Source organism: Bombina bombina, chromosome 7 (assembly GCF_027579735.1).
Source record: "Bombina bombina isolate aBomBom1 chromosome 7, aBomBom1.pri, whole genome shotgun sequence".
Classification (NCBI taxonomy): Eukaryota; Metazoa; Chordata; class Amphibia; order Anura; family Bombinatoridae; genus Bombina; species Bombina bombina.
Window position 1 is genome coordinate 137,639,805 of NC_069505.1, and position 14,867 is coordinate 137,654,671.

The 14,867-nt window shown below is 41.6% G+C and overlaps 1 protein-coding gene across 1 annotated transcript in view; it reads left to right on the top strand.

Annotated features, from left to right (window-relative positions):
• Positions 1-14,867, top strand: part of SLC39A13 (solute carrier family 39 member 13) — a 136,345-nt gene that overhangs the window by 99,975 nt on the left and 21,503 nt on the right. The window contains exon 5 of the mRNA XM_053720341.1: positions 373-465. Within this exon, the coding sequence (XP_053576316.1) occupies positions 373-465 (93 nt within the window). The remainder of the gene's footprint in view (positions 1-372; positions 466-14,867) is intronic.

Below are 14,867 nucleotides of genomic sequence, written 5' to 3' on the forward strand. Positions count from 1 at the left end.
GAAGTACATAAATAATGCTGGTAACATTTATAACAGGTTTGACTTCAAATGTATTCAAGCAATAAACATGTCAATATGTTGATATATATGGATGTAAAACATTTGAGTTCAGTGTCTCTACTTAATTTTTTTGTTTTGTTACCATCAATAAAGTTTTGTTTTGAATCTTTTTTTTAAGCACGATTTAAGTTTTTGCAGTCTTTGTTATATAAAGCAGAAGTGGCTCACTGTCTTAATGTTAAATGTTTGTGTTATGTGACTTTTAAGCTTTGTTTTGGCATTTACTTTATGAACCTATATTGTGTAAGCTTATGTACATAAGGGAGATTGCTACAGGAGATCACATTTAATGAACAATAAACAATATTTCAGAAAGTGGATTCAGTGAATCTCTCAAATGGAAAACACAAGCTGAGTCAGAAGCAGCAGACTTTGGCACAGGCTCCTGCAGCTGCAAGCATCAAGGTAGGTACCTGTTGCACATGTCAGTATAATCTTGTCTCTTGCCAGAGCAAACGAGCATATTACATAGCAAGAGGAAAAATGTGCAGTCTGTAAAATCAACATTACTGAGGCTGAACTAAAGAAGTCGTTAGTCTCCTTGTCACCATAGACATGTTACCATCTTGCTGTCCTGTATCTATACTAATATAGTTATACAGTATATTTTTACTTTTAACCTTATTGATTTTATTGATATAATTTTGTTAAAAATAATGTTAGAAGCAAAAGGTGAACCATATCTGTACCCAGAATTCCCTAGTCCAGTGAAGACGCATATTAGCTGAAGTTTTCTGTAGACATCCTCATCTATACTATTTGGATGGACAAATGTGATCTATTTTGTAGTCGTTTATTATTTACAAAGTAAAATCAGGTAGTATTTGATAAAATAATATTATACTATATGGAAGCATGCATGATACCTCTTAAAACTATAAATTAAATTCACACTTCATTAAGCATATTTAAAAAAAAAACAAAAAAAAAACAGTATACTTGCATTATTTAATTTATCTATAATTTTAACAATTCCGTTTTTCACTTCTGCCCGAAAGACTTTACGCAGGATTCATTACCTTAAACCTGCAATGTTCTGCAAACTGATTGCTTGATCAATCACTTCTCTCTTAATTTATGCAAATGATGACTCTTAGGGAAGTCTCCCTAAGTGTGATGCAGGAATCCAGACGTGGACAGGTTGCTCAGTGTGCCTAGAACTGACGAGGCCCACAATAGGCCGAAACGTTCGTCTGGGGTTTTGCTGTTTCTCTCGTTCAGAGAGGGATTGCCTGGTATTTTGGTGCTGGACTGTACTGTTAAGTCAGAATCAGACTGATGTGCTACAGGAAAGTTCTTCTCTTTGAAAGGCACATGTTGAGCAAAAAGAGGCTGCTTCTTGGGTGGTAACTAGCCATAGAATAAGCTATTATGCTATTGTTCGTTCCCAGGTTGAGCGCTTCTCTCTTAATTTATACTTGATCAATGTTGTAACTAATTTTTACCATGCCCGAATTAGTCATACTAAAGAAAATTAGATTAACTTAACAAAAGAGCTTTTTAAGGGGTCTGTCTGTAGACTGTAAAACAATGTAGATTTTGCAAACAAAATAATTTCTTTTTTATGACACGATGAGTCCACGGATCATCTTAATTACTAATGGGATATTCACCTCCTGGTCAGCAGGAGGCGGCAAAGGGCAAAGAGTACCACAGCAGAGCTGTTAAATAGCTCCTCCCTTCCCTCCCACTCCAGTCATTCTCTTTGCCTACGTTAGTGATAGGAAGTGGTAAAGTGAGGTGTTTAGATTAGATTCTTCAATCAAGAGTTTATTATTTTTAAAGTAGTACAAGATTGTGCTGCTTTGTCCTGGGGTGTAGCCGTAGTCCATATCAGTCTCTTCTGTAGAGCATTGGTGGCTTTAGAGCAATGGGGACTTGTGGGACATAATTCTCACTGCGCCTCCCATATACTGATGCTGCCCTACTTATGAAAGTCTGGGAGAAATTCCCAGTACTTTTTACTTCCACAGGCCAATATGAGGGGGAGGACCTCGCATGCCGGGTGATCTGCCTTACTGCCGGGCAGATTCTAAGGTAAGTGCTAACTTTTATTTCTGGGGTATGTACACAGAAAAAATTTGGCACTTTAATATATACAAAAAGGTGGACACAAAATGAAATTATCCCTAGGAGAGGATAAGTCATAGGGCAGTTTCTGCAGGCACTGGGGACGTGGAGATGTGGCTCTTATGTTTGTTTGGTGTGACAGGTTAGCAACTCCCAACGGCTTTATTTTAATTCAACAGCCGACCGGGAGGTTTGGTTTTGCTGCGGGTGATAATAATACCGGTTATACGCCTTGTTATGGATGATTGACAATTCCCTGCTCCCTACGGCTTTTTCTGTATTACTAGCTGACCGGTAACTTTATCTTTACTGCGCAGCTAGCCTTATGTTTAATCATAATCTTATACTCCTATTGGCTCATTTTGTACTATCTAGCCACCGGGAGGTTTGACTTTGGAATACGCCATGCTGTTAATTCTCCCGACGGCTCTATCTCTGAAACAGAATTTCTGAAACAGAGTTTTAGCCACCCAGGAGATTTTCCTTGTTACGCCCACGATGGGTGGAGCTATGCTACGCGACATTGCGTGTAATTTTTTGTTCATAGCCCTAAGCACAAGGTTACAGAGATGGTGGGTCTCCTTTGCTGCGTTTTGTCACGCAACAGAGAGACCTCACATTACGTGTTTATAGGTTTTCTTTAAAGAGTCCGGATGTTTATTATTTGTTCTCTTCTGTCAGTTGACAGTGTCTCACCTCAGCAGGGCTTAGCTGAGATCTGGGAATTTTGTTTATGAGTTAAAGCATATTGGATGTTTAAATAAAGTAATTTACTTTGTCATTTAAAGGCACAGTATCATCCATTTTTAGCTTACAAGATTGTAAATATAGTTGGTCCCATTACATGTAAATAGCGTTACTTTAATTTTTAAAGACGCAGTAACTCTTGTCAGGACATCAATTTTATTGGATCAAGAATGTGAATAAAGATGTTTTCTCTTGTAAGGTGTATCCAGTCCACGGATTCATCCATTACTTGTTGGATATTCTCCTTCCCAACAGGAAGCTGCAAGAGGACACCCACAGCAGAGCTGTCTATATAGCTCCTCCCCTAACTGCCACTCCCAGTCATTCTCTTGCAGCTCTCAACAAGAAAGGAAGTATCAAGAGATATGTGGTGATAGTGTAGTTTCTCTTCAATCAAAAGTTTATTTTTAAACGTACCAGCGTTGTACTGTTTTTACCTCAGGCAGAAATTAGAAGAAGAGTTCTGCCTGAGGTTTTTTATGATCTTAGCAGGTTGTAACTAATGTCCACTGCTGTTCTCACACATAACTGAAGAGTATGGGAAAACTTCAGCTGGGGGGAATGGCCGGCAGGGTTACCTGCTCTGAGGTATGTTCAGTATATTTTTTTCTAGAGAGATGAGGTCTAGAAAATGCTGACAGTGCCTGACATATTTAAGGTAAGCCTGATTACAGTGATTTAACAAACGACTGGGATCATGCTTGCAGTAAAGGGTAATATTCATGTTTATTGCTCTTATTACTTAGTATGTAAAACGTTTGCATGAGATATAAAAAACGTTTTTTTACTGTAGGTGATAAATCTTTATTGGGGCCTAGTTTTCCACATGGCTGACTAGATTTCTCCTAGGAGTAGTTATTTATGGCCCTTTCACTTTGAGTGCATGGTGGGAGGGGCCTATTTTCACGCTCTAATTGCACAGTAGTTTTTGCAGACTGAGACATCCAGTTTCCCTGAAGGAGTCCCCTGACATATAGGACCTCTGTAAAGGGTTTTTGTTGCTACAAAAGTCGTTTTAAGGGCAGGTAGGGCCACAGTAGAGCTGTGGCAGTTTGCTTGTGACTGTTTATAACGGTTTTACCGTTTATCTGCTTTGTTTTTGAGCCTTAGGGGTTAATCATCCATTTGCAAGTGGGTGCAATGCTATTTTAGTCTATTATACACACTGTAAAAATTTCGTAGAGTTTACTGCTTTTTTTTCACTGTTTAGCAGTTTATGTGTTTGTTTTTTTCCCTTAAAGGAACAGTACCGTTTTTTATATTCTGCTTTTTTACATTTATTAAAGTGTTTTTCAAGCTTGCTGGTCTCATTACTAGTCTGTTAAACATGTCTGACATAGAGGAAACTCCTTGTTCATTATGTTTAGAAGCCATTGTGGAACCCCCTCTTAGAATGTGTACCAAATGCACTGATCTTACTATAAATTATAAAGACCATATTCTGGCTTTAAAAGATTTATCACCAGAGGAAATTGACAAGGGGGAAGTTATGCCGACTAACTCTCCCCACGTGTCAGAACCTATAACTCCCGCTCAAGGACGCCAAGTACATCTAGCGCGACCATTGCGTATACCTTACAAGACATGGCGGCAGTTATGAATCATACCCTTACAGAGGTTTTGTCCAAACTGCCAGGGTTACAAGGAAAGCGAGACAGCTCTGGGGCTAGAACAAATACAGAGCTCTCTGACGCTTTAGTAGCTATGTCTGATATACCCTCACAATGTGCAGAAGCCCAAGCAGGAGAGCTTCTATCTGTGGGTGATTTTTCTGATTCAGGGAAGACACTTCAACCTGATTCTGATATGTCTAAATTTAAATTTAAGCTTGAACACCTCTGCGTGTTGCTAAGGGAGGTTTTAGCAACTCTGGATGACTGTGACGCCATTGTAGTCCCAGAGAAATTGTGTAAATTGGATAAATACTATGCAGTGTCTGTTTTTCCAATCCCTAAGAGGTTTTCAGAAATTATTACTAAGGAATGGGATAGACCAGGTGTACCGTTTTCTCCCCCTCCTGTTTTTAAAAAGATGTTTCCTATAGATGCCGCTACACGGGACTTGTGGCAAACTGTCCCTAAGGTGGAGGGAGCAGTCTCTACCCCTAGTGAAGCGTACAACTATCCCGGTCGAGGACATTTGTGCTTTTCTAGATCCAATGGACAAAAAATTTGAGGGTTACCTTAAGAAAATTTTTATTCAACAAGGTTTTATTCTCCAGCCCCTTGCATGCATTGCCCCAGTGACTGCTGCTGCGGCCTTCTGGTTTGAGTCTCTAGAAGAGGCTCTACAGGTAGAAACCCCGTTGGATGATATCCTTGACAAGCTTAAAGCTCTTAAGCTAGCCAATTCATTTGTTTCTGACGCCGTTGTTCATTTAACCAAGCTAACGGCTAAAAATTCAGGTTTTGCTATTCAGGCGCGTAGGGCGCTATGGCTTAAATCCTGGTCAGCCGACGTTACTTCAAAGTCTAAGCTTCTCAACATTCCCTTCAAGGGGCAGACCCTATTCGGGCCTGGTCTGAAGGAGATCATTTCTGATATTACTGGAGGAAAAGGTCACGCCTTCCTCAGTATAGGTCCAACAAATTAAGGACCAAACAGACTAATTTTCGTTCCTTTCTATACTTCAAGAGTGGCGCAGCTTCAACTTCCTCTAATACAAAACAAGAGGGAAATTTTGACCGGTCTGGAGACCTAACCAGGTTTGGAACAAGGGAAAGAAGGCCAAAAAACCTGCTGCTGCCTCTAAGACAGCATGAAGGATCACCCCCCGATCCGGAAATGGATCTAGTAGGGGGCAGACTTTTTTTCTTCGCCCAGGCTTGGGCAAGAGATGTCCAGGATTCCTGGGCGTTGGAAATTGTCCCAGGGATATCTTCTGGATTTCAAAGCTTCTTCCCCAAAAGGGAGATTTCATCTCTCTCACAATTATCTGCAAACCAGATAAAGAGAGAGGCATTCTTACATTGTGTTCAAGACCTCCTAGTTATGGGAGTGATTCACCCAGTTCCAAAGGAGGAACAGGGACAAGGCTTCTATTCAAATCTGTTTGTAGTTCCCAAGAAAGAGGGAACATTCAGACCAATCTTAGATCTCAAGATCTTAAACAAATTTCTCAGGGTCCCATCCTTCAAGATGGAGACTATTCGAACCATCATACCTATGATCCAGGAGGGTCAATATATGACTACCGTGGACTTAAAGGATGCTTATCTTCACATTCCGATACACAGAGATCATCACCGGTTTCTCAGGTTCGCCTTCCTAGACAGGCATTACCAGTTTGTGGCTCTTCCCTTTGGGTTAGCCACAGCACCAAGAATCTTTACGGGTCACTCCTAGCGGTCCTAAGACAGCGAGGTATAGCAGTAGCCCCTTACCTAGACAACATTCTGATACAGGCGTCGAACTTTCAAATCGTCAGGTCCCATACGGACATTGTTCTGGCATTCCTGAGGTCGCATGGGTGGAAGGTGAACGAATAAAAGAGTTCTCTATCCCCTTTCACAAGAGTTTCCTTCCTAGGAACTCTGATAGATTCTGTAGAAATGAAGATTTACCTGACAGAGACCAGGTTGTCAAAACTTCTAAATTCCTGCAGTTTTCTTTATTCCACTTCTCGCCCTTCAGTGGCTCAGTGTATGGAAGTAATCGGCTTAATGGTAGCGGCAATAGACATTTTGCCATTTGCCCGACTACATCTCAGACCGCTGCAACTTTGCATGCTCAGTCAGTGGAATGGGGATTACACAGATTTGTCCCCTCTACTAAATCTGGATCAAGAGACCAGGGATTCTTGGCTATCTCGGGTCCATCTGTCCAAGGGTATGACCTTCCGCAGGCCAGATTGGACAATAGTAACGACAGATGCCAGCCTTCTGGGCTGGGGTGCAGTCTGGAACTCCCTGAAGGCTCAGGGCTCGTGGACTCAGGAGGAGGCACTCCTTCTGATAAACATTCTGGAACTAAGAGCGATATTCAATGCTCTTCAGGCTTGGCCTCAGCTTGCTGCGGCCAGGTTCATCAGATTTCAGTCTGACAATATCACGACTGTTGCCTACATCAACCATCAAGGGGGAACAAGGAGTTCCCTAGCAATGTTGGAGGTTTCAAAAATAATTCTATGGGCATAGGTTCACACTTGCCATCTATCAGCTATCCATATCCCAGGAGTAGAGAACTGGGAGGCGGATTTTCTAAGTCGGCAGACTTTTCATCCGGGGGAGTGGGAACTCCATCCGGAGGTATTTGTCCAGTTGATTCAACTTTGGGGCAAACCAGAACTGTTATCTCATGTCGTCTCGACAGAACGCCAAGCTTCCTTGTTACGGATCCAGGTCCAGGGATCCCAAGGCAGCGCTGATAGATGCTCTAGCAGCCCCTTGGTCCTTCAGCCTGGCTTATGTGTTTCCACCGTTTCCTCTGCTCCCTCGTCTGATTGCCAAGATCAAGCAGGAGAGAGCTTCAGTGATTTTGATAGCTCCTGCGTGGCCACGCAGGACTTGGTATGCAGATCTGGTGGACATGTCATCCTTTCCACCATGGACTCTGCCGCTGAGGCAGGACCCTCTACTTCAAGGTCCCTTCAAACATCCAAATCTAATTTCTCTGCGTCTGACTGCTTGAAGATTGAACGCTTGATTTTATCAAAGCGTGGTTTTTCCGAGTCGGTCATTGATACCTTAATTCAGGCTTGAAAGCCTGTCACCAGGAAAATCTATCCTAAGATATGGTGTAAATATCTTCATTGGTGTGAATCCAAGGGTTACTCGTGGAGTAAGGTCAGGATTCCTAGGATATTATCTTTTCTCCAAGAAGGATTGGAGAAGGGATTGTCAGCTAGTTCCTTAAAGGGACAGATTTCTGCTCTGTCTATTCTTTTGCACAAACGTCTGGCTGAGGTTCCAGACGTTCAGGCGTTTTGTCAGGCTTTGGTTAGAATCAAGCCTGTGTTTAAACCTGTCGCTCCGCCATGGAGTTTCAATTTAGTTCTTAAAGTTCTTCAAGGGGTTCCATTTGAACCTTTGCATTCCATAGATATTAAACTTTTATCTTGGAAAGTTTTGTTTTTAGTAGCTATCTCCTCAGCTCGAAGAGTTTCGGAGTTATCTGCTTTACAATGTGATTCCCCTTATCTCATTTTCCATGCAGATAAGGTAGTGTTACGTACCAAACCTGGTTTTCTTCCTAAGGTGGTATCTAATAAAAATATCAATCAGGAGATTGTTGTTCCTTCACTATGTCCTAATCCTTCTTCAAAGAAGGAACGTCTATTACACAATCTTGATGTGGTTCGTGCTTTAAAATTTTATTTACAAGCTACAAAGGATTTTCGTCAAACGTCTGCTTTGTTTGTGGTCTACTCTGGACAGAGGAGAGGCCAAAAGGCTTCTGTATTTCTCTTTCTTTTTGGCTAAGAAGTATAATACGCTTAGCTTAAGAGACTGCTGGCCAGCAGCCTCCTGAACGAATTACAGCTCATTCCACTAGAGCGGTAGCTTCCACATGGGCTTTTAAGAATGAGGCTTCTGTTGAACAGATTTGTTAGGCGGCGACTTGGTCTTCGCTTCATACTTTTTCTAAATTCTACAAATTTTTGCTTCATCGGAGGCTATTTTTGGGAGAAAGGTCTTACAGGCAGTGGTGCCTTCCGTTTAAGCGCCTGCCTTGTCCCTCCCTTCATCCGTGTCCTATAGCTTTGGTATTGGTATCCCACAAGTAATGGATGAATCCGTGGACTGGATACACCCTACAAGAGAAAATAAAATTTATGCTTACCTGATAAATTTATTTCTCTTGTGGTGTATCCAGTCCACGGCCCGCCCTGTCATTTTAAGGCAGTAGTTTTTTATTTTTAAACTACAGTCACCACTGCACCCTATAGTTTCTCCTTTCTCTTGCTTGTCTTCGGTCGAATGACTGGGAGTGGCAGTTAGGGGAGGAGCTATATAGACAGCTCTGCTGTGGGTGTCCTCTTGCAGCTTCCTGTTGGGAAGGAGAATATCCCACAAGTAATGGATGAATCCATGGACTGGATACACCACAAGAGAAATTTATCAAATAAGCATAAATTTTGTTTCTTATACTTTGACGAACAAAACGTTCTGTTCATCATGTATTGAGAGGTTTTTTTCAACGCCTGTAAATTGCCAGTGTTGACAACTTGGGCAGCAAGGTGGAATGCTGCTTTTATTAAAAAAAAAAAAAAAAAAACACAGAGCCAACACTGTCTAGGATGCTGGTCAGATGCATACTGACAATGTTAAATATATTCTGCAGCTTCTCCTCAAGTTTCCCAAGAAACTTAGCGTCCTTTCAACCAGTGTCCTGCGCTTCCTCCAACTCCTTCTGGAGTTACCTTGCAAGACATCGCTTCCCTCTCGTACCAGGCGGTCCAGGATGCGCTGTTGGCTTTTCCCATGCTGCAGGGATAGTGCAAGAGGAAAACTAAACATTCAGTGAGCGAGATTTCTGTCAGTTGTTGCTATCTCTGAGGTCCTTTCCCAAAAGCCTGAGGATATTTCGATAGCATCTGAGAATGAATTCTCAGATTTTGACAGTATAATTTCTCCTGCTGATACTGAAGTAGTATCTTTCAGGTTTAAGCTAGACCAACTCCGTCTATTACTTAAGGAGGTTTTAGTTTCTCTGGAACGACATCATAGTCGTTATTTTATGTTGTACCAGATCAAGATTCTGTGATCATTACTAAAGAAGGAGAGAGAATGGGTACCCCTTTTTTCCTACATTTCCTATTTTGAAAGGAGAGGTTTCCCTTAGCGGATTCCTCAGGGAGTCTCGACAGATGAATAATTCCACGCTGGCCAAGAGACCTTCTATTCCTGTAGAGAATAGTTGTTTCCTTGAGGAGTCCATAAATATAGTGGGGTTGTTCAGGACGGCAACCTAGGTTTGATATGGCTGCCTTATGCGGCAGCATAATGGTGCATGCGCTGTCTGGTTCTATTCGGACGGACACTCCCCTCGAGGAAATCAAAAATAGGATTTTATTTCTATTAGTGACTTCCCGTCACGTATTATGTGGGAAGCTAAGGTTTCATGCTTACCATATCGGCTCAAAAATCAAATGGTTAAGACCTTGATTTTGAGAATGAGTCATCTAAGACTAGCCTTTGGCGATTCCTTTTTTCTATTCTTTCTACGAAGTAGGAGAGGTGTTCTTGAATGTGTGACAGACCTCTCCGACATGGGAGTAATAGTCCCTTTTCCCATACAGGAACAGGGTCTGAGATTTTATTCCAATCTGTTTGGGGTTTCCAAAAATTAGGGAACCTTCATTACAATTTTAGATTTCAAGAGTCTAACAAAATTTTCAGAGTACCGTCCTGCAAGATGGAAACTATTCGTTCCATTCTTCCCTTGATCCAGGAGGGTCAATTTATGACAACAGTGGATTTAAAAGACGCGTACCTGCATGTTCCTATTCACAGGGATCATCACAAGTTCCTAAGGTTTGCCTTCCTGGACAAACTCTTCCAGTTCGTGGTTCTGCCTTTCGGTCTTGCCACAGCTCCCAGATTTTTCACAAAGGTTCTGGGGTCGCTGTTGGCTGTGCTTCGGTCACGGGGCATTGCAGTAGCGCCCTATCTGGACGACATCCTGGTCCAGGCGTCATCCCATTTAACAAGCAAGGTCCCACACCGACATGGTGTTATTTTTTTCTACGATCTCACAGGGGGAAGGTAAATTTGGAAAAGAGTTCCTTAGTTCCAAATACAAGGGTAACTTTTTTAGGGACCATAATAGATTCCCTGTCTATGAAGATTTTTCTGACAGAAGTCAGGAAATCAAAGATTATCTATACTTGCCTAGTCCTTCAGTCCACTCCTCGGCCATTAGTGGCTCATTGCATGGAGTATATCGGGCTGATGGTGGCAGCAATGGACATCATCCCGTTTGCTAAGTTTCACCTCAGACCTCTGCAGTTAAGCATGCTCATGCAATGGAACGGAGATTATGCTGACTTGTCTCCTCGAATACTACTAGGAGCAGGAGACAAGGGATTCTCTTCAATGGTGGTTGTCTCTGGATCACCTTTTCCAGGGAACCTGCTTTCGCAGACCACCTTGGGTAATTGTGACATAGACGCCAGCCTTCTAGGGTGGGGAGCAGTCTGGGGCTCCCTAAAAGCTCAGGGAGTTTGGACTTAGTCAGAGTCTGTTCTTCCTATAAACATTCTAGAACTGAGAGCGGTCTTCAATGTCCCTTTGGTCTGGCCCCAGTTAGCCTCGGTCCAGTTTATCAGGTTCCAGTCGGACAATATAACTTCAGTGGCTTATATCAATCATCAGGGAGGAGCGAGGAGTTCCTTAGCGATGACAGAGGTAACCAAAATAATCCAGTGGACGGAGGTCCACTCTTGTTGCATATCGGCGATCCACTTCCCAGGGGTGGACAACTGGGAGGCGGCTTTCCTGAGCAGGCAGACCTTCCATCCAGAGGAGTGGGAACTCCATCCGGAAGTGTTCTCCAACCTGATTCTAAAGTGGGGTCAGCCGGATTGGATCTCATGGCATCTCGACAGAATGCCAAGCTCCCAAGATACGGGTCGAGGTCCAGGGACCCCCAGGCGGAACTGATAGATGCTCTGGCGGTTCCTTGGAACTTCAGTCTAGCATACCTATTTCCTCCGTTTGCTCTTCTCCCTCAGGTAATTGCTTGAATCCAACGGGAGAGGGCCTTGTGATCCTCATAGCACCGACCTGGCCTCGCAGGATTTGGTATGCAGATCTGGTGGAGATGGCATCTCTGCCACCTTGGAGACTTCCGTTGAGAAAGGATCTTCTGATTCAGGGGCCCTTCCTGCACCCAAATCTAGTTTCTCTGAAGCTGACTGCTTGGAGATTGAACGCTTAATTTTATCCAAGCGGGGGTTTTCGGATTCGGTCATAGAGACCATGATTCAGGCTCGTAAGCCTGTAACTAGAAGGATTTACCATAAAATTTGGCCTAAATATCTCTATTGGTGTGAATCCAAGGGCTACTCATGGAGTAGGTTTAGGATTCCTAGAATTTTGTCTTTTCTCCAAGAGGGTTTGGAGAAGGGATTATCCACAAGTTCCTTAAAGGGTCAAATCTCTGCCTTATCTGTTTTGTTACACAAACGTCTGGCGGATGTCCCAGATGTACAATCTTTTTGTCAGGCCTTGGTCAGGATCAGGCCTGTGTTCAAACCAGTTACTCCTCCATGGAGTCTTAATTTAGTTCTCAAGGTTCTTCAAAGTGCTCCGTTTGAGCCCATGCATTCCTTAGATATTAAGTTGTTATCTTGGAAAGTTTTATTTCTTGTTGCTATTTCTTCTGCTCGCAGAGTATCAGAGCTCTCGGCATTGCAATACGAATCCCCTTACCTTATATTTCATTCAGATAAGGTAGTTTTACGTACTAAATTAGGATTTCTTCCTAAAGTTGTTTCTGATCGGAACATTAATCAGGAGATTGTTGTTCCTTCCTTGTTTCCTAATCCTACTTCTCAGAAGGAACGGCTTCTGCACAATTTGAACGTAGTCCGTGCCTTAAAATTTTACCTGTAGGCGACTAAGGATTTTCCTCAGTCTTCTGCTTGGTTTGTGGTTTTCTCGTGAAAACGTAAGGGACAATAAGCTACGGCTACTTCTCTTTCTTTTGGCTGAAGATTATCATACGTTTTGCATATGAGACTGCTGAACAGCAGCCTCCCGAGAGGGTTACGGCTCATTCCATTCTGCCTCCATGGGCATTCCAAAATGAAGTTTCTGTGGAACAGATTTGCTAGGCTGCAACTTGGTCCTCTCTTCACACTTTTTCAAAGTTTTACAAATTTGACACTTTTGCCTCGGCTGAGGCCGCTTTTGGGAGAAAGGATCTTTAAGCAGTGGTGCCTTCCATTTAGGTTCCCTGTCTTGTCCCTCCCGTATCATCAGTGTACTCTAGCTTCGGTATTGAATCCCATTAGTAATTAAGATGATCCGTGGACTCATCGTGTCATAAAAAAGAAAAGAATATTCATGCTTTACCTGATAAATGTCCACGGCCCGCCCTGCTCTTGTAAGACAGGTTGTTAGTTATTATAAGCTTCAGACACCTCTGCACCTTGGTTTTCCTCTCTTTCCTTAAAGGACCAGTCAACACAGTAGATTTGCATAATCGGCAAATGCAAGGTAACAAGACAATGCAATAGCACTTAGTCTGAACTTCAAATGAGTAGTAGATTTTTATTCTGACAATTAAATGTTATGTATTTTTCCACTCCCCCTGTACCATGTGACAGCCATCAGCCAATCACAAATGCATACACGTACCATGTGACAGCCATCAGCCATTCACAAATGCATACACACTTATTCTTGCACATGCTCAGTAGGAGCTGGTGACTCAAAAAATTTAAATATAAAAAGACTGTGCACATTTTGTTAATAGAAGCAAATTGGAAAGTTGTTTAAAATGGCATGCTCTATCTGAATAATGAAAGTTTAATTTTTATTGAGTGGCCCTTTAACTTCGGTCGAATGACTGGAGTGGGAGGGAAGGGAGGAGCTATTTAACAGCTCTACTGTGGTGCTCTTTGCCGACTCCTGCTGACCAGGAGGTGAATATCCCATTAGTAATTAAGATGATCCGTGGACTCATTGTGTCAAAAAAGAAATACATTTATCAGGTAATCATAAATTTTCTTTTTAAATGCTTATAAAACAAGTATTTTGTATAAAGTTTATTTGCAATGTGGTGCTCAGTTGCTGAAATATAATATGCATATATCAAAAATTAAAGGTATAGTAAAGTCAAATTTAAATTTCATGATTTGAAACAGCATACCATTTTAAATGTAGCAAATTTGATCATAGAAGTAACTTATGTTCTTTTGACATGCTTTGTTGAAGGGCATACCTAGTTAGCATTCACATGTCTTAAAGGTATATGAAACCCAAAATGTATCTTTCATGATTCAGATAGTGTGATTATAAACAACTTTCTAATTTACTTCTATTATCAATTTTCTTTGTTCTTTGGTATCTTTTTGTGAAAAGCAGGGATGTAAAGCTTAGGAGCCGGCCCATTTCTGGAGCACTATATGGCAGCAGTTTTGTAAGAATGTTATCCATTTGCAAGAGCACTAGAGGGCAGCACCATTTCCTGCCATGTAGTGCTCCAGACACCTACCTAGGTATCTCTTCAACAAAGAATATCATGAGAACAAAGCAAATTTCATAATAGAAGTAAATTGGAAACTTTATTAAAATGTTTTGTTCTGTCTGAATCACAAAAGAAAAGTTTTGGGTTTCGTATCACTTTAAGCACTATAAGACAGCAGTGTTTGCACCAATATTTTTAGCGGTGTTAAAGTGATTGTAAACTTTAATTAAAGTCCAGTATCAAATAATACTCTTAAAAACAGGAGCACTTTAATTAAACTTTACAAAGACGCTTATTCTTTTTAAAATACATACCTTTGCGTTATGGTTAACATAATGCCGATCCTCCGCTCGCATCTCCTGCTTTCTTTAGCAGATTGATGACGAATCCGGCTTCCTCCAATCGTTGCGTTGCCCAATGAGCTGGATGCCAAAGGGACGCCACAATGATTGGAGGAAGCCGGATTCGTCATTAATCTGCTAAAGAACACCGCAGATGCAGGCAGAGGATCGCCGTTATGTTTACTATAATGCAGATGTAATTATTTTTTAAAAAGTTTAAAGAATTAAAGTTCCCCTGTTTTTAAGAGTATTATTTGATACTGGGCTTTAATTCATTAAAGTTTACAATCACTTTAAACATTGTTGAGCACTACTAGGAGAAGTGTTAGCAACAATGTATAATCTTGTAATAGATATTGTTGCAAATGCTGCTGCCTTATAATGATCAAGGCATTTTTGTTCTTGTTATGCTTTGTTGAAGAGCATTGCTAGCTCAAGTAAATTTGGATTTGAAGTTTTAATGTTAACTTTTGTGTTCCTTTTAAATCATTATCCTGCACCAATGTTATATGT